This window comes from Sminthopsis crassicaudata, chromosome 4 (genome assembly GCF_048593235.1).
Source record: "Sminthopsis crassicaudata isolate SCR6 chromosome 4, ASM4859323v1, whole genome shotgun sequence".
Classification (NCBI taxonomy): Eukaryota; Metazoa; Chordata; class Mammalia; order Dasyuromorphia; family Dasyuridae; genus Sminthopsis; species Sminthopsis crassicaudata.
Window position 1 is genome coordinate 224,138,516 of NC_133620.1, and position 17,675 is coordinate 224,156,190.

The 17,675-nt window shown below is 32.0% G+C and overlaps 1 protein-coding gene across 2 annotated transcripts in view; it reads right to left on the reverse strand.

Moving 5' to 3' along the window:
* ZNF292 (zinc finger protein 292) overlaps window positions 1–17,675 on the reverse strand; it is an 85,535-nt gene that overhangs the window by 12,014 nt on the left and 55,846 nt on the right. The window contains exons 4-6 of one of the 2 annotated variants that reach the window (XM_074310340.1): window positions 15,113–15,248; window positions 8,491–8,693; window positions 2,207–2,343 (exon numbers count right to left, since the gene is read on the reverse strand). In XM_074310340.1, coding sequence (XP_074166441.1) covers window positions 2,207–2,343; window positions 8,491–8,693; window positions 15,113–15,248 — 476 coding nt within the window. Of the gene's footprint in view, window positions 1–2,171; window positions 2,344–8,490; window positions 8,694–15,112; window positions 15,249–17,675 lie in introns of both variants that reach the window. The other variant, XM_074310341.1, reaches the window with a different exon arrangement.

Here is a 17,675-nt window from a genome sequence, read left to right on the forward strand (position 1 = left end):
CATCTAAAATTAAGGATCCATTAATAGTTTCAATGCATTAACAGATTAGTCTAAAATCTATGTATCTGGATCTGACTTCTCCTTAATTCCCTAATTCTATTTTTTCTACTGTTTGCCTTTATTTGATGTCCTTTTCCACCTGAAACTGAAAATGTTAAACTCAGCAAGTTAAAAAACATCAGTTAACATACTTAGTTCCTAATTAATTCACTGAAATGAATTATATCCTGTCTTCTTGGTTGAGAGACCCTTTCCCTATACTTTCTCCAAATCCTATTCTCTTGTATATCTTAAACCAAAGATGTTAAACATATTATGCCTTCCTCAATACTTCCAGGTGTGGGAAGAACCATACTATTAAGATATAACTGGGGAATATTACAAAATAAATAAAAGTCCAATAAAACATAGAATAAATGTACATCTTAAGAACTAAGTTAATTTGAGACTGACACCCATTCTATCTGAGTGTGATTTCACTAGCTTTTACACAATCTATTACATTAAGGTTGTCACTTTTGTATCTGCAACATCTTTTTGACCTATTCCTTTCCAACAAGCACCAGAAGAGTGCTATATCATCACAAATATACTTTTGGGTGGGAGCTTGAACTAGATTTCTAATGCCTTTTCTAAAGCTAAGATTCTATAATTCAATTTTAGTTGCTCTATTTGTCACTTTCATATTCCTTCATCTAACTTATTCCATCCCTTAATTCATTTTGTACTCCTATGACATATAGCATTATGTCATTCTCCCTCTATATGGTATCTCTTTGGATATTGAATTCAAAATCTGGTGTCAAGGTCTTTTTTCAAGTTAAACATCATATCATCCATCTTAAAAATTTCCATCAAAAGTACTTTGCTTGTATGATAAATGCAAAAACATGTTTAGAGAAATTGCATATGTTTTAACTTATATTGGATTATTTGCTGTCTAAGGGAAGAGAGGTGGGGAGGAAGGAAGAAAAACATGGAACAAAAAGTTTTGCAAGGGGGAATGTTGAAAATTATCTTTACATGTATTTTGAAAAATAAAAAGCTATAAATAAAAAATATATAGAAATACTGTGCTTCAACACCAGCAAATCTTTTCATCTGTTCTGACAAGAACTTACTTATTTTCATTCTACAGACATAGCAGAACCCATTCTCCCACATGTACTGTGTTTCCTATCTTGTCAGACTATGCTTCCTTTGCAATTCTTAAAGATCTGGATTGAAATAATCCATCTGGGGAAGATTATTTACTGGTTATTTGCTATGTCTGATATTTAATATGTCTGAAGATTTTTTCCTTCCATTTGTAGTATATACATTCAAATATATTTTATAAATATTATGAAGATTTTATTATATGCTATATTTTAAAGAAGGAAAACATGTCTTCTAATTTTTTTTGGTCTTCTCTATAGCAACAAAGCCTGTAAAGGATGGAGAAAACCTGTTAAGGACCATGCCTAAGAGAAGGGGCAGGTCAATTCTCCAAGAGCCTTCACAGCTGTGAATCATAAACTTCAAGGAGTTGCAAAACAGCCTTTGCAGATGTTCCTTGTGGATTGGGAATGAAATAAATTGGAGGCAAGAGGAAAGAGGTCAGAGAACACAACTGTCTCTCAGTAGAGAGATCAGAGAACAGCAACTGTCTCTCAGTCTCCTTGTATCATCATCATCATCACCCTCTCACATAAAGAGATCCATTTTAATGGTTTAAGTTAGATCTCAAGCAGCTACTGGCATGTGGGTCCTGTATCACAACAAAAACCCAGGATGTCAAGAGGAAAGACAAGGATTACTGACAAGAGGAGAAAGAGGTCATCAACAATTCTGTGTACCTTTTTGAATGAAAATTCCTTTCCAGAAAACTATAAGCTCTGTGAAGCCAAGAAATCTCCTATTAACCTTTGCATTTGCCTCAGCATCCTTGCACAGAACTTTGAAATAGATAAATAATAAATATTTGCTAAGATGAAACAAAATTTAAGCAAATTTAAAATGAAGGGCTTAATAACCAATGCCTAGGAAGCATGTAATAACTTTTAAATCATCAGTACTGAAAAAAAAACCCTTAAAAACTTTAAAAATAAAAAATATAGTTCATCTAATTAATATCTTCTAAGTCACTGCTGCCATTCTTTTTTTCTTCCTTTCTTATTTGTTTTTTTAACTATTGAAATCAATCATTAAAAAATAATTAACTCACCAGGCACAATACATGTCTCCTTGTTGTAACTGGCGGGATAAAAATGCAGTACATAAAACGAGAGCACTTTTTTCATCTCCATCAGATTCTAAGTTACATATCATTTCTAGAGCATCCTTGCAATCAACTGCTGAGATCTAAAGAAAAAAAATACACATATGATTGCTTTTTTACTTGGATACATGTTGAGCTAATCTACCATTACAGAATTTCTGTATTGCTTAGCATCCCAAAGTAAAATTTCAGATGCTACTAATTAGAACTGGTTCTCAAGGGAAGAGGGCATTGAATTTAATTTACTGATCTTGAGGCCAATATTAAAAACACTTAAGAAAAGTCAATTGTTTTCAAGGCCTTTAAAAGTAAACAAATAACATTCTAATCATATACTTATAAACTCATTAAAACAGGTACATCAAAGACCTTAGGTAATATCTGAGAGGAAATATATACATTTAAAAGTTACAATATTTTCTTTGATATACCCAAGTATTTTAAGTCAATTATTAAGTACCCAATTATTTATTAGGTGCAAAGTACACCATCAAAACCTCAATAAATATTTTAGTAAGTTGTCTGCTTATTGATGGAAAGGACAAAGAGTGACTTAAAAACTTTTTTGAGGTTCTGCTGACAGTTTCTCAGAGATCTTCACAGATATTTCCCTACCTCCATTTCAAAATCATAATATTCATGAATATATACCCTGAGGGTTAAGGCATAATGTACAATCAGATTCAAATTTAAATAATGATGATGTTGGCAGTTAAATAGTTTTTAAAGTTTGCAAATGACTTAATCCACAAACCTTTCTCATCTTGGCCATATTTGGAACTATGGTGGCCACAAACAAAATCAGGTAAGTACATATAATCCTACTTGTAACAAATTTATGAAGATTGATGATACAGAACCACACAGAATTATAATTGTATTATCACAGACAATATGAGAATTCTAACACACTGCCACTGAGTTTGTGGTCATTGTAAATGATCTATGGAGAAAATATTTCTCCCCATGGTAGGTTTCTGAAATAAGCATTCCCCTAGATTTCCCTTCTTCTCATTGTCAGTCAGATCTTTTCTTCTCTTAACTTCTGCTACCTCTGGACAGAAAAAAGCAAGCACAAGAGTGATAGCATTTTATATTTCCTGCTGACTCCCTAAAAGGAAGCAGTTGCTGAATACCCTAGCAATTAAGCCGGTGAAAGAAGAAAACAAGAACTACTACTAGATATTATTCTGATTCTAGGTGGCTGTAGTAGCTGCAGTGGACAGAGAAGGGGTACCAAAGAAAGAGATAGCTAATTGTAAAAGGAAGAAATGAAGGCCTTGTTAGAACTGTTACAGCATTGATTTCTCCTATATTAGTAGCAATTGAAAATAATATGTGAGATCTAAGTGGTTGTATTCAGTACAGAAGTTGAGGCAAGTTCATGAAAAAGACAAATTCAAGATATGTCTGAATTCTGAAGGGAGAAATGACTGGTAAAGAGCGAGGAAAAGAGCCAGAAGTAGTAATGAACAGGGATAACTAAAACATTAGAATGGAAAGGCTGGAAGCAGAAGAATAAAAATATAATTAGGCAAGGTAAAGAAAGGCAACAATGTACCCACACAACTATACTAAGTTGAAGGTATAAATTAAGGATCTGAAGGATACGAATTCCATCTTTATATAAGAAACCAGAGCCTCACACAAGATATGGTAATGACCTAGTCAAAGTGAAGGATAGAAAAGAACAATTTTGCATTGTTCCTAAAGAATAAAAGGAGGGGAAAACTTCCTGAAATTCTATAGAAAATATACTATTAAAATCCAACTGCTATTGTAACCCTGAATTATCACCAAAATGTCCTTGTTATATAATGACATCTTCTTCATTCTTTAAAAAAATTTTTTTTAAATACAGCATGAAAAGGTTTTGATTCTATAGGGAAGCTATAATGCATTAGAATCCAGGAAAAAAGGGACACAATGGAATGCCAATCCATGGATACTTTGGCTGAGAGGTCAAAGCAGAATGGGCTACCTCCTCTGTGTGTCCTCTATTAGACTTTGTACTTAGGTCTTGTTTGTCTTTTAGTTATATATACATATATTAACAAATATAGGCACAGGACAGAGATTGAACACATGAGGCAACTGAGACTGACAAAGTCTGTGGGTAACAAATGATAACAGAGATAGAAAGTCCTTTATCCACCTCAACAATTCCAAGACTAATCATTAGATTATATTTTTTAAAGGTCTAAGAACCCATAAACTACTGTGTTAATGCTCTTTCCAGTATAAATCTGGTGACTGTTGGATTAAATATTCATTTAGTGCAAAACTAGAGTCTAGCAGAAGGTTGGAGTAAGGACTTCCATTCAGAATGACAATCAACAAAAACTGTTACAGAATTGGGTCCTGTATAATGCACCAATGGTAGGATAATGCAAATCCTAGAATAATGGGCATTGGATAATCTGGGAATTTTTTTCATTCCTTCTTCTCCCATGGATGACTTTATCCTAAAGGTCATCCCATGGAGTGCCCTGTTCCCATTAGGAGAATAATTCAGGCCATGGTTTATCTTGATGGTTAACTAGGATGGGAGGGAGATGGCTAAGTATGCCAGATGGAATACTGTAATGTGTAGGTAAATTAACAAGGTATATTTCATGAAATGACATAGGCTGAGGAATATAGTAAAACTGAGGGATGATTTGTAATAAAGCTAATCACTTTTATGGCCTTTAAAAAGGATTAAGATTATCTCAAAATTCTCTGTCCTTGCTGTATTACTGCTGCATTTAGCTGTATATACAGTTAAAAGACTTCCAGAGGATACTGTAATTGGTTGTTTATTGGATACAGTGCATTGTAATAGACTTGAAGAAAAAAAGGCATATACTTGTGAAGTTAAAAGCACATATAATACTAATTAGGGTACATATTAATAGATGATAAGCATATCAGAAAGATGTCACAAATTTCATCAAGATTTATGTGTGTTTTTCTACCTCAAAATATATGTATTTAAGGAATTTTTTTAAAAAGTATATTTGAATTAGGCTTTAAGAGATTGGGATTTAAAAAGCAAAGAGAGAGAGGGATATTCCAGGTAAAAGAAAATATATATGTAATAATCACTGAACAAATCTTTATTATATGTATATACAATGTGCTAAGTACTGAAGGAACTGGGAACATGAAATAATCCTTGCCCTGAAGGAGCTTAAATTCTTATCAGAAAATACATTGTATGAGGGGCAGCTATAGGTGATGCAGTGGATAGAGCACCAGCCCTGAAGTCAGGAGGACTTAAGTTCAAATTTGACCTCAGACACTTAAAAACATCCTGGTTGTGTGACCCTGAACAAGTCACTTAATCCCAATTGCCTCAGCAAAAAAAAACAACCAACCAAACAAAAAAAACAGCAGCAGAAAAACATGTTATATGCAAAATAGATACAAGGTGATTTCTTTCAAGGACAAGTGGAAGAGGAAAAAGAAAGACTGAGATTACAATTACACCTTCTTTCAGTTGAAGATAAACAGTACTCCAAATGGTTGCTGGGAAAAGGATTTTAAGAGCTGTCAACTCAAAAAGGTTCACAATTACCTGTCATAAAGGAAGAACTATTAGACAAAAATTCATTTCTAAGAATGAGTAAGAAAGAATGCTATTTAGGAATCTAGAGGTGTTTAAGAAACGTATACAAACAAATCAAAGTACAGAATCTGGTCAAAGTGGTACAATTCAAATTATTCTTGGATCCTTTAAAAGATATAAATTGAACCTGTGATTGCAATACTTTAGAGCAGAGGTCCTCAAACTACGGCCCATGGGACAGATGCGGCCCGCTGGGTTATGGCAAAATCAGACCGGAAGTTCGACCTAAACTCGTGTTAGCAACACGTACTTCTGGCACTGGGCTGAGGCTGTGGAGACAGAGTATGAGGCACTCCAACGGTCTGAGGAACAGTGAACTGTCCCCCTTTTGAAAAAGTTTGAAGACCACTGCTTTAGAGAATCTCGGCAGCAGGAAATTCTGTAACTTAGTCTTAAGAGAGTTGCCTGTGTTACTGAGATGTTAAATGGTTTGCCTAGGATCACGGAATTAAGTCAGAAAACATCTATTTAAGTGTCTACTAGAGGGTAGGTACCAGAGATAAAAATGAAACAATCCTTACTCCCAAAAAGTTTACATTCATATTCTAATGAGAGGGACAAGAACATAGATTAATTTATTACAGTATAAATATAAGTATATACAAAGTAGTTAATACAAGGTGGAACACACTGGCAGTGTGGAGGAATCGAGAAAGAACACACTGGCAGTGTGGAGGAATCAAGAAGCAAGAAATGCAGGAGATGGTACCAGAGCAATATCTTCAAAAGAAACAGGGACTCTCTGAGGCATTTCAGGCATGTGGGACAGAATAGGACATGGGAGTGTCACATGTGCAAAATGGAGAAAAGGCCAGTTTGGCTGAATAGCAGAATGCAGCAGGAGAGATAATGTCTAGTGAGACTGGATGGGATAGGCATAGGGTCATGAGGAAAAAGTTATATTTTATCCTAGAAGCGATAAGAGGGAGTACACATATATGGTCAGATATGTACTTAAAGAAAATTATTTGGGCAGCAATATGAAAGATGGACATAAAGATGGAATGAATAAGGAAGCTGCTGCAATTAACAAAGCAAGTGGTAATAATGGCTTGGTAAGGGGTCAGATGGAAGAGATACAGAGGTAGAAATGGCAAGATTTAGGAACTGATTAAATATATAAGGCAAGGGATAGCAGAGAGCCTAGGATTATGCCAAGATTATAAACTTAAGATACTGAAAGGATAGTTGAGCCTTCAATGGAAACACAGAAATTATAAAAGGGAAGCAATTTAGGGAAAAAGCAGTTCTGGACATACTGAATTTAAGATGTCTAAAGAACATTCAATTGGAATATCCATTCAAATTGGAATCCAAGCTAGTAGCAATTTGTGATGTGGAGGCTCAAAATGGCTCAGGGCTGAGAAAGCCAAGAAGATTACCAAAAAAAAAGGGGAGCCTAGGACAAAATCTCAGAGAACACTTATAAATGGGGAAAGTGTGTGATAAGTTTGAAGAGCCAGAAAAGAAAGAATTTAAACCAAGTCTTTTTGGTTCTGAGACAGGCTCTCTATTCACTATGCCACAAATATTCGTCATTACCATTTAATAACTGCTTTAAGATGCTTTCTCTGTTATTTAAATAATTTTTCAAGTATTGGAATTTCCTAAATTTTTACTTCCCTCAATTTTACTTAAGAATTGGGTACATTATCTGATGACTGAAAAAAAATTCCACTTCAAACAGAGATACTAATTATTTTGCAAAATAACTCCTCTCTTCACCCTTAAGCACTTATCATTGGATTATATGATTATAGGATTTAGAGCTTGAAGGGAATAGAGATTATTTAGTCCAACCCTTTCATTTTACAGATGAAAGAGCTGAAGAGAATTAAAATGACTTAAAGTAATTTTTGTGCCAATGGAAAGTTGATAATAATTTACATCAGAGTGATAAAACTCAAAAAATATTCAGAATAGGTACAAATAATTATGTTTTGGATTTAAAAAGAAGAAAAACATCTTTCATTGGAGAAATGATCTTTTAAGTTCTATATAATGACTTTGAAAATATTAAAGAATGGACAGAGATGTAAAAAACTAAATAAATTGTATATTACTCACCTTTTCATTCTCCTCAGTACTAGCATAATGCACTACATATAGCAGACGCTTAATGTTTCTGAATACTAAATTCATGATAAATGGCTTGTAGCTGAAGATATTAAAGTCTGATACAAAATGATGGTTTTTAACTATCACATATTTCCTATAATTTAACGGCATTTTTTTTTTTTTGGCTGAGGCAATTGGGGTTAAGTGACTTCCCAAGATTATACAGCTAGGAAGTGTTAAATGTCTGAGGCCAAATTTGAACTCAGGTCTTCCTGACTTCAGGACTGGTACTCTAACTACTGTGCCACCTAGCTGCCCCTTAACTGCTTCTTTAAGATAACACTACTAGCTAAAATAGAAGGTCAGAGAAATTTACTTACAGTAGAAAGAACAAAGAGAATTCCATCTATAATTTGACTAACTTGAAGGATAAGAAACAAAAACATTATGACCTTTCTTCCCTTGAATTAATAAGAAGACAGCTAAAAATTCATACTTATAGAATTTTTAGCTATATACTTATACATTTTAGAAGCAATCTTAGTAAAGAAAATATACTTACCTCTTCAATTAACTTGTCATTTGGTGATGCTGTACTGAGACAGACAAGGTAGGTTTGCTTAAAACTGCCCTTTGTACCAAGCTCTGGATGGTCAGAACACAGCTTTGCTAAGGCAGTAGCTTGGGTTAACTGATTTGTTTTGATTAGATGTTTAATTCTCATATCCAACAAGATGGGACCCTCAAAGGCTAAAAATTCATTCACTTTGAAAGATAAAACATAATACATTATTAACAGAAAATTCTAATTCAACAATACTATAACTGAAATACAAATATTCCTAAGGAATTAAAAAGCCCAAAGGGCAGACAGCACAAAAATTTTTTGCAATTGCTATTGTATTGTAGGCTGTTTTATTTTTTCCCCCCATAAAGTTCCTGACCTGACAAAGTGGCTATAATTTCAAAAATTCGCTAGTAATTTCTGGACACTAAAGTTACAAAATATTAGAAGAGGCATCATAATAAATTCTGAAATACTTAACAGGGGTAGGAACAATACTGCTTTAAATGGTAATGTTCAAAGTTGTTCAAAAACATACTACTAAGTTCTTTTTATTTGCATGATTATTAACTCCATAGCATTATGGGTTGGAATCCTTGGAGATTCCCAATGGTCAGCCATATAAATGTGGATATGGTATTTCAGAAGCTTTTAATTTACATAGATGAAATGCTTTTGTTCCTAAGAAATCAAGTCTAGACAAGCTATATTTCCTGAAGAGTAGTGCCTATATACCATTAATCTTTGTATATTTTATTTTTCAGTTGACAAACTATTTGAAGTCCCTTTCTAACATTCTGGTTTCACAGTAGTGTGTTCAATCATCTACAAAGAGGAACTTTTTTCTTTAGTATTTAAAATTTTATATGGTAATAATATGAAAGTTTTTTTTAATCTAATGACAATATCCCTTAAATCATACTGTTTTTCCTATTTGCAAATGGAGTATAATACTTACCTAATATTGTTTTTTCCCTTTAGATATTTATTCTTTACTTTTCTCATTATTTTGTGAAGTACTTGTAACACTCTGCTAGAATGACTAAGTTCCAAATGTTTTGATTATTTAACACAGTCAACTTCAAAGCTAAAGTGAATCACAGAAATCTCAGATTTGGAAGGTACCATTGAAGCTCTCTAGTTCAATCTGTGTATAAAAGTACCAGAATGAGAATTCCCTCTACAACATACCCGGCAAAACTAGGCAGCTCTCCAATGTCCTTTGGGCAACCTGCAACTTTGATTCTTTAAAGATTGTGGTGTTCCAAGATTTGTCACCTACAGCATATCACCTGGAGAACATTTGTGTTTAAAAAAAAGATGTGGTTTTGTACTTGGGCACACCTTGGGATTGTTGAAAGCATCCTGCAATTTACCAAATGCCAACTACTGTTTTCTTTTATTCAATTCTGAGCCTAACTCAATGGCTTATCTGCAGTGCTCTTCCCAGGTGTATGTAATGTGATAATTTAGGAGACTGACCATTCAATTCTCTTATTTTGATCTGGACAATGGGCATTTTTCATGTGTTTGATTTTTCCTGTATGAATTGTTAGTAATCACAAAGAATAAAAGAATCTTCACCTAAGGAAGTACTGTAATGTCTATCAGCTCAACTATATCTTAATAAGTTCTTCTAAAATAAATCTCATTTAATTTTTTTTATGTTTAATTTAGTATTATTATAATATGTCCCATTGCTCTGGTCCATTCAGATCTTTCGGTAACCTAACTCCATGACACAATATATAACCTATTTTAGCTTTGTGTCAACTTTAAATTTGATAATTCCACTGAGGATTTTATTCATAACGCTGATAAAAACATTAAATTGCACAAATCAAAGTCACATTTATTAGTCACTGATTATGTCTTGGATCCAAACATTTAAATAGTTTTTAGTAAACAATGTCAACATAGAAAAACAAATTATACAGATGTCACTGTTTTCCTGGTCTTTTTTCTTTTAATGATCTTTTAAGTTTTTTGACCCTCTTTTCCTTCTACATATCAAACTAATTCAAGAAATTAAAACATCAAAACACAGATTAAACAAATGCTAATATATCTAACTTGATCAAAAAAGATTTCTTTCAAATATCTGTAAGAAGAAAACATTAATTTCTGCGTTGTGTTTAGTGTCACATGGTAAAAACTACACGTGATTTTAAATCACATATAAAATATGCAAGAAATTATGAAAGAAAAATATGGCTATTCTGATTATAAATAATTAAATAATTAAAGGTATTAAATTAGCTTCTTGCTTCTAAATCTATCTTCCTCGGAAAGGCAAACTAGAAAGACACCAAAAACAGGAATTATATCAAAATAATCTTTCAAAGGCTCAAGATGAGATAGCTGTAAAGAAATAATTTTGAGATATGGCAAACATGTTAATCAAACAGATGGCTTGACTTCCTAATATCCTAAGTTGAAAAAAAAAAGGGAATTAGATTGGCAAAGTGAGGAAAGAGGAATTGTTACAATGAAAAATTAATGTCAGAAAAGCAAATTTAAATATAAAGGCAAAATTAAAGGTATTAATGAAAGGTTTTGAAGAAAAGAAGAAAAAGAACTTCTGGATTACAGGACAAATCTAATTCTCAGGGAAATGGCAAAGTTCATTCTGGCTATAAATTGGCAAAAAATACCTTGCAAATTGGTATTTCTAAAGATGAAACAGTTAAGGAGCTACTAAGCTATTAATTAGCAAGTAATTAGCTCTCAAAAAAGAGAGAGAAAAAGTGATAACCTAACTAGAAATCTAAGTAAAACATAAGAATGTGTGTGATAAAACTACTAGAACTTGCCTATGCCTCTCTATTCTCTGTTCTTTTACTTCCTTGTCCAGGAGTTCTCTCCTTACCTTATATACTCAATTACTCTTTTCCTTAACTGCTATAAAATAGGACTTAAATATATTTTATAGTTTTTTTCTGTTTTCAACAAGATTTTGTGCTCCCTGTTCCTATTTTTAAAGTGAGCTGAACTATACTAAATACAAATATATTCATATAAAGTCCTTTTGTGTTCATGAAAATGATCACGTTTAATGACATTTGTCAAAGAAAATTTTTAAAAAAATTAAATAATAAATGAATGTATCATATTTCATGATAAAATATTAAATTAATTAAGGTATGGAAATTGACTGTCATGTATTATAAAAGAGGTTTCCCTAAAAAATTAAGTTAACTTTTATTTAAGTGAGACCCCTTAGTCTTTTTCTCTGACTCAAATGACAAAAGAATATTTGGAACTTTTGTTTTCAGAGTATTTTACAAGCATTAAATAGTTTTGAGCTTCACATAAACCTTGTTGAAGTCCTACCAGAATCACCCCCATTTTTCAGATGAGGAAACTGAGGCTGAGAAGTTAAGTAATAGTGTTTTTAGGCACACATTTACAAAATATTAAATGTGAGTTTGAGCTTAAAAGTCTTCTTAACTCTTAAGTCCAACAGTCTAATTATTATATTGAGGGAAGAAACTTTTCATTAGAACCTATTAGAACCACAAAGTTTGATTATCATCAAGTATATCTTATAGCTTTAAAACTATCATTTGAATTAATGAAAGAAATGTTTTTATTTTAGTCATATCTAATAATCCATAAAACTTATATAACACCATTTTAACCCTTCAATACGTAGTTGGTTTTTTTTACACATTTCAAGAAAATAGTTTTTGATCATACTCCTTTATACTATAGGGAGTTATGACTTGTTTTAGTTAAATCTGAGGAAAGAGGAATTCAGAGTTTGGGGAATAAGTTAGCTACAAAAGTGATGATAATTAGTATTTACAACTTTTTATATCAGATTCTGATAATATTTGCCCATTGGTAGAACAATGAACTTGGAATCAAGAGACCTAGTTTCTAATTATGGTTTTGAAATGATTACAAGAAAGTAAGCAGATTTGCTTCTCAATTTTGTATCTCTGTATCCCCAATGTTAAAATATCTGTTGAATTAAATTAGTTGTGTAATGGCTTTAGAGAAGTTATCTTATCACACATAAGCTTAGTTTCCTCATTTCTAAAATGGAAATAATAATGTTATACTAGAAACTTCTAAAAGAATTGCTGATAAGCCATATGGGCTTGTTGTAAGAAAAATATTTTAATAACGAACTTTCAAGTGCTATATAAATGAGAGAGCTATTATCATTACAATATTTGATGATCATATGAGGGGTAGAAGGAAGTTAGATGACAATAATATCTATAATACCTACTTCATAAAGCTTTTGTGAGACTCAAAATACAAAGTATTTTGGTATTATATTATATTATAATTATATAAGTATTTGGTAAAAGTATTTGGTAAAACTTTAAATGCTATATAATAGCTATTAAAAAGAAGAGTAACTATGAAACTTAAGAAATACAACAAAAAATACTCAATTCTATATCATGGTCCACAGGCAAAAAGAAGGCAAGAAACAAGGAAAGAGAAGAGAAACCAACATTTGAATGGCAATAACTTTTGATTCTAATGATAATAACTAATGATTCTTTCAATGTTACCATACAGTAAACATAAACATGTTCCAAAATATGCTTCTCCACTTAGAATCATGTTCCACTTATATATGAAATTTGAAAAATTTAAGAATTAGGAGGAGATAATGCATTAGATGTTCTTTGGAGTGACTACTCCAGGAAAAAAGATTTCCCCCCAAGTAGGTTGAATGAATATCTGAAGTTCTCAAAAGACACTCTGAAGTTAACATTTAAGAAGGCAAATATACACACAAAGTTAAAGCACACAGCAAAAGACAGAAACAGAAAGGTATTCAAATTAATGTAAATTTATAAACTAAATTGCTTTGGTTCAGATTTAGAAATAGAAGGGACTTCACAAATCATTTATTCTAGACCATTCGTTTTTCAAATGAAGAAAATAAAACTCTCAGAGGGAGTGTCATTTGCCCAAGATCACACATATTAAGTGAAAGAACCAGGATTTCAGCCCATGACTTCTAATTACAACTTAGGGCTCATTCCACTACATCATCTTTATGTCCTAAATTCTTGGGTGAAATCTGTTTTCAAAATCTTCTCAACCATTTCTGAATTTGGAAAAATGAAGCAGACTTTATAATGAGACTGCAAAAGGAAGATAACTTTTATTTTTGTCAGACCAAGTGACTGGCTTTTAGGAAATAAGGGTGCCCTATTCAGAAGTGTCACAGTCAATTATAATTTGAACTTTGTATCTTGCTCCAATCACTGTCCTTTAAGTGGAAAAAAGTGCTTCTAGTTTTACTCTTAAACTTCACAAATGTTCTGTTTTTAAAAAATAAAGGCTTTAGAATTTTGAAGATTTTCTATATCAATTTCATAACTAATATTTTATTTACCTTTGATAGTCAAAAGAGACCAGTTTTTGTTAACAGAATAGGGCCTCTCATTCAAATATTTGAATATAGCACCGAAATCAACATTTATTATGCTGAATCCTAAAAGAAGGGAAAAAAATCCCAGCCCTCAGAAAACAAAAACAGAAAAGCCTAAATTCTTTAGTTCCACTACTCAGAAAGGAATCTAGGTACTTCCCCCTTTCCCTTCCAACCTTTGATAAAAGCCCTATTAAACTCAATAAAATGCAAAATCCTTAAGGACACAAAAATGAAAAGCTGGTTGTTTTCCTACAATGCTTTATATGATCTGCATATAAACATGAATATTATGTGTTCACATTCATATTGTTCTGACAAAACTAATTCCATGCATATAGGGAGCTTTCGGGGAAAATTTTATCCAAGATCATCAGTATCTTCTTTGCAATTTGTGAGATGGCTAAATCATTCATATTAAAAGAATAGCACTGTAGTGTACGTCAGAATGATGCCAATCAATTTCCTTGCAAACAGGTTTATTACTACTTAAATCTAGTTGGGGAATCTTTAAAGCAAAGTTACATTCTAGAAGAAGGCAGTGGAGTACAGATTTGAAGTCAGTGGGTCTCTGTACAATTCTCAGGTATGTCATTTACTGCGTGTACAACCTTGGTAAAGTCATTTCCCCTCTGAGTCTCAGTTTTCTCATCTGTAAAATAAGAGGATTAGACTGCAAGACCTGTAAGGTTCCTTTCTAACTCTGTCTGTATCTACAAAATGCTATGATTACAAATTAGCCAGATTAAAAATTATGATTACAAATTAGCTAGAATGGGGCAAAGAGTTCTAGTAATAAGAGTACTGAAATGTAAATTGAGACCTATGTTTTTATTATCATCTCTATTAATGACTTATTGTCAAAGTCCAGAGAAATAATTTTCTACTTGGTTTAAGTTTCCCAATCTGTAAAATGAGCTGTCATCCCTCAAAATATTCAAGGAAAACTGACCACTGAAACCACCTTCTGTGGAAGGATGTGGAAGATGATGACCTTAAAGGTACTTTCTGACTGAAAGGTTGTCTGAATATGCTCTCTCCTGACTTTCTTGACAGATAAGAAAGAGACTTGAAGATGAATGAGATTAAACACAAATGCTTTGAGAACTTCAAAGAAAAGATTATTTTAAAAAGGTCTTTTAAAATAAGATTTCATAAAATATTCTATGTTTATTTTTTATACTAATAGATATGTTTTCTTTCTAAAATTTTTACCTTTTTCCTTATCCAATGATTCCTGGGAAAGAATCGCATGAAGTACTGGGTTTTTCCACACTCCAGTCTCTTGGGCAAGAGTAGCTAAAAAATGCAATTCACAGCTTCCATTCTCCATCAGCTTTTGATGAGCTACCTATAAATATCAGAAACCGAAGAATTAGGATTATATTTCTAAAGACAACACTAAAGCATTTTTGAAATATGTATATATATATGTAATTTTATAATTTTAAAATAAAAAGTTATGTGACTTAGTGGAATGGACTCCAGGCCTATCCTGGAGTCAATAAGAGTTCAGTTCAAATCTGGACTCAGAAGCTTATTAAATAAGTTTTGTGACCAAGGCAAAATCATTTAATATCTATTTGTTTTAATCCACTAGAGAAGAAAATTACATACTATTCCAAAATATTTGCAAAGAAAACAGCAAAATAAGGTCATAAAGAGTTGAACTTGAATGAATGACTAAACAACAACACATCAACTTTTGAAATAGCTTATAAAGTTTTATCTGAAAAAACAAACACAAAACTTTATATTATAAGATGTTTAATGTTTTTGTTTCTGATTTTAAATAATCAATTCAAAAGAGCAATAAAGCAAATATAAAACTTAATTTCTATTATTTACAAAGAGAATTCCTATTATAAAACAAATATGAACATCTGAATACAATTCATCAAATCTGTTTTTCATGGAAGTAATCAGAATTGCCACTCTACAAAACTGACTTTAAATACATTCTAGATTGTGTGTGCGCGCATCTCTCTTCCTCCCTTATCTCCTTTTCTCTCCCTTTCTGATACACACACACACACACACACACACACACACACACACACACACACACACACACACACAATATATGTTGATGGTACCAATAGGTATGTTTATTTTATTTTATTTTTTTGGGAGGGATAGGCAATTGAGGTTAAGTGACTTGTTCAGGATAACATAGCTAGTAATTGTTAAGTCTCTGAGGCAGGATTTGAACCCAAGTCTTCCTGACTTCAGGGCCAGCATTCTACTCACTGCGCCATTTAACTACCCTTATAGATATGGTTTTTGAATGAATAATATGGTTTTGAATAAAATCCCCAAATTGAAAAACTAATCTTTTGCATTTTTACTTCAAATTTTATTCTGAATTTCATACACACACACACACACACACACACACACACACACACACACACACACACACACACACACACACACACATATACACACACATACACACACACACACACACACACACACACACACACACACACACACACACACACAAATGGTTTCAAATGTTGCTCATTTAATTTTGCCCACAAATTATAAATTAAATTCTGAAGTATGTGTACATCTTTTTTTTTTTTCTTTTTAAATAAGAAATATAAAGAGGTCTGGTTAATAATTCTCCATTAAAGATTAAATAAAATACCTGGAGTTTTAGAAAAATAACAAAACAAATAACACACACATATATTTTTTATTATTTCACCCTTGTGCGAAAGACAATACTTATGAGTGCCGGCCCTGAAGTCAGGAGGATTTGAGGTCAAATTCGGCCTCAGACACATAACACTTTCTAGCACGTGACCTTGGGCAAGTTACTTCTAACTCCCAATTGCCTCAGCAAAAAAAAAAAAAAAAAAAAAAAAAAAAGGTAATACTTAGCAAAATATGCAAAGTAGCTCAATATTACATCTGCATATATAAATCTACAGACTGTCTTTTGTTAGTAAAGTATATTTGAAAAACATAATATTCATCACAATCTAAGCTCCATGATGAATAGAAAATGGGAAAAAACCAAATGAATAAATATGGATTTCACTACCAAATACTGTAATATTTTATTTTACTTTAGGCAAAGATAGATTTATAAGCAAATTTCAAAATAAATTATTTCTCAGGCTAACTAATATTCTTTTATTTCATCACTATTTTTGTTTGTCATTCCTATTAAGGGTTATACAATTATAAAAACTGATAAAGCTAAAAAGGTATTTTTAGAACTCTTCATAGACATACTGACAGCTTGTAGGAATGATTTTACCCAGCCATTAGAAAAATGTGTTATTAATTCAATTAACTAAATTATACAACCAATATTTAAAAAATCATCTACAATGTACCATGCTTTGTGTTTGGTTCTGAAGAATATAAGCTGTGTTCCATACTAAAAGATTTCATATTCTTGTTTCTAAATCAAAGCTATTAAATAATACAAAAATTAGAGAAAAGTAAGTGCTGCCTTAATGATATGATGACTATAAGTACAATAAGAAAACTAAATGAGACTTTTTAGCTTCCTTGAAGCATCAGCCAAAGTATTCCTTCCTATAGACCTATCCTGATACTTCCATTTCTACTAGTTGCTAATGTTCTTTTTTATCCTTAAAATCATTCTGCATTTTCTCCAAATAACTTTGCATATTTTTTCAAATCTACTTTGGTAACAAAAAACAATTATATAGCTTTTCTAGTGCATGTGTACTTTCTTTTCCGAAGAATATAGACTTCTTAAGAGCAGATACTATTTTTTGTTTTGTCTTTAATCCTC